The 2,697-nt window shown below is 42.2% G+C and overlaps 1 protein-coding gene across 1 annotated transcript in view; it reads right to left on the reverse strand.

The window, feature by feature from the left end:
- znf318 (zinc finger protein 318) overlaps nt 1-2,697 on the reverse strand; it is a gene marked incomplete in the record, with an annotated part of 37,609 nt that overhangs the window by 5,406 nt on the left and 29,506 nt on the right. Inside the window, 3 exon segments of the mRNA XM_014027337.1 lie at nt 885-1,003; nt 1,441-1,534; nt 1,649-1,834. Of these exon segments, the coding sequence (XP_013882791.1) occupies nt 885-1,003; nt 1,441-1,534; nt 1,649-1,834 (399 nt within the window).

The following is a 2,697-nucleotide window of genomic DNA, read 5'->3' on the forward strand; positions in this document are numbered from 1 at the left end:
TATATATATAGACAAGCCATAATACTTATTAATGCATTGGTCTTATTTAGTGCGTTTTAGGACACTCAAAGATGCTTTACATACCTTTACTGTGGTTGAGTGGTTAAGGGAGTTGTCCTTTAAATCTGAAAGTTGGCGGTTAGATTCCCTGCTAGTCCCTTCGAAGTGTCCCTGGGCAAGACACTTCACCCCCACTGCCTCTGATGCAGACCCATCATTGTATGAATGTGATTGGCACTGATTAGTCTCCATAGACTGAATAGTATGTTAGCTTTGTAGAGACCTATAGAGTGCTGTGTGAATGGGTAAATGATTGGATAGAAAGGAGCTATTTAAGTACAGTTCATTTACCATCCTTCATTCACACACTGATGGTGGTAAGCTACAATGTAGCCACAGCTGCTCTGGGGCACACCGACAGGCAGGGCTGCCATCCTGTGCCACCGGCCCCTCTGACTACCATCAGTGGGCATGGTAGGTGAAGTGTCTTGCCCACTGACACAACTGAGACCGCTGGAATGGGGGATTGAACCAGCGACCAACTGGGTACAGTAAGACTCTCCTAACCACTCTTTCTCTATCAGCTACAATCCACACCTGAATGATGGCTTGAAGAAACAGGTCCACTTATAGAGGAAACCAAAATATGTTGTCTCTGTTATCTCATTTTAAGGCATTTAAACTGTAGGATGGTGAGGAAACATGGTTTTGGCACAGTGACTTTTATGACCGTTATCTGACCATGACTAGCTGTAGTTCAAAGTTGAAATAAAACAGAAACTCTGACCTGAGCCGTTGGTTGTGAAATTGGCAGGAAAAAGAAATAAGGAATCCTTAGGTTTACTGGCTGTTTAAACAAAGCAGCCCGTCACCTGCTTTAATACCTTGTAATTCTCATTATGAACATGCGTGATGACGTGTTCTTCAGCACAGATGGCATCTCCATAAAACTCTTTGCAAAGCAGGCAATAGAACCCTTTGACAGGAACCAGGAACTCTGAACCTGTAGACAAACACAAACAGGACTTTTGAAACCCACAAGCTGTGACAAAATAAGATGCTCATCATATTTACCTGGACATCACCACTTTGAGACCTGTCAGGAGAGAGTTTCAGAGAAAGTTTTGTTTCCAGGAACAGAAGGTCAAGAGGTCAAAGGTTACTTCAGAGCAGAACATTATGGAAAATTATTGGAATAGCTTTGGATCTTTGTTGAGGACACATGAAAAGCAACAGAACTGAGAGAGATGTAAACATAAGTTTCTCCTGCAGTGCCACGTAGTTAGCACTGTTCATAAAGAGACAGAGAAACTGCAGCAGAGATCCAATATGAGTTCCACCTGGAAGCAGAAGATAGCTAACAACGTTCAGTGGCTCAGACTCCAAATCATGACATGTTATGATGACATCACAAGAGTATGAGGCGACATTTTACGCTACCTTTGGCAGGTTTAGTTTGCTTCTCTGCTTCCATTGTGTTCTTGGAGATTTTAGTGAGACTTGAAGCCCAGGGCCGGTGGTACGGGTCCAGAGTCTGGAAAAAAATAAAATACAGACGAGCTGTGAAGAGTATTAAACATCAAATCACTTTTTGATAAAGATTCATGTTCAGTCTGATTTTAAATCTGATAACTTATTATAAACAAACCTTTCGATGAGCTTTGCTGTGCAAGTGCGTGAAAAAATCAAACATGGAACCAGAGGTAACATTACAGTTTTTACACCAGTGGTTCCCAGCATCATAGTACTCAAAAGGGTCAGGAGGTGGAGCCTGTGCTGGAGCAGCGGCGGGTGTTTTGTCTGGAAGTGCCTTGGTCTGAGCAGGTGGGGTTGGCTGTAAAATAAAGATGGAGGAGTGTCATGGCAACAGGAAGAATGTGACACAGTCAAGCCTCAGGACTTGTTCAGGTTCAAACAGCTCAACAAAATAAAAAAAATAATAAAGTGCCTTACCTTTGGGGTGCTCCAATACTGAAGACCAAAATATACCAATGCGTTTGTCGTTTTCTACTCTAACTGAATCACCTGACGGAATGGTTCAACGCGACAGAGTCCTGACTTGTTTTATTTAAGATGTCAACAGACATCTTACAAGCCTGGTTTTTAACAATAAACTTTAGTACAGAAATTTAATAAATGCAGCTGGAAGTTGTAGAAACAAACGTCTGAGCGAACGTCCCATAAAACCTGTAATTTAGTCTGAAATGCTACGTCATTCAACCTACATGGAGCAGGTAAGGAAATGTCAATCAATATTAGTCTTATAAAACATTGAGTTTAGAAAGGCAATTGCAATCATCATTACACTGAGTCTAACAGACTGGTAACTGGTCTGAACTTACATAGTGCCTTATCAAGTCACAACAGACTTCAAAGTGCTGAACACTTCAACCATTCACACTCTGATGGTGGTAAGCTACATTGTAGCCACAGCTGTCCTGGGGCACACTGACAGAGGTGGGACTGCCATGCACTGGCACCAATGGACCCTCTGACCACCATCAGTAGGTAAGGTGGGTGAAATGTCTTGCCCAAAGACTCTACCATTGATCAGTATTACTGGACTGGACATCAACTACAGCTGCTATAGCTAATGATGCACCTCTGTAGGCACCATTACTATTCACCAAGTCAAGAACCATTACTATTCACCAAGTCAAGAACCATTACTATTCACCAAGTCAAGAACCATTACTA

This window comes from Austrofundulus limnaeus, unplaced genomic scaffold, assembly GCF_001266775.1.
Source record: "Austrofundulus limnaeus strain Quisiro unplaced genomic scaffold, Austrofundulus_limnaeus-1.0 Scaffold638, whole genome shotgun sequence".
In the NCBI taxonomy this organism is placed as follows: Eukaryota; Metazoa; Chordata; class Actinopteri; order Cyprinodontiformes; family Rivulidae; genus Austrofundulus; species Austrofundulus limnaeus.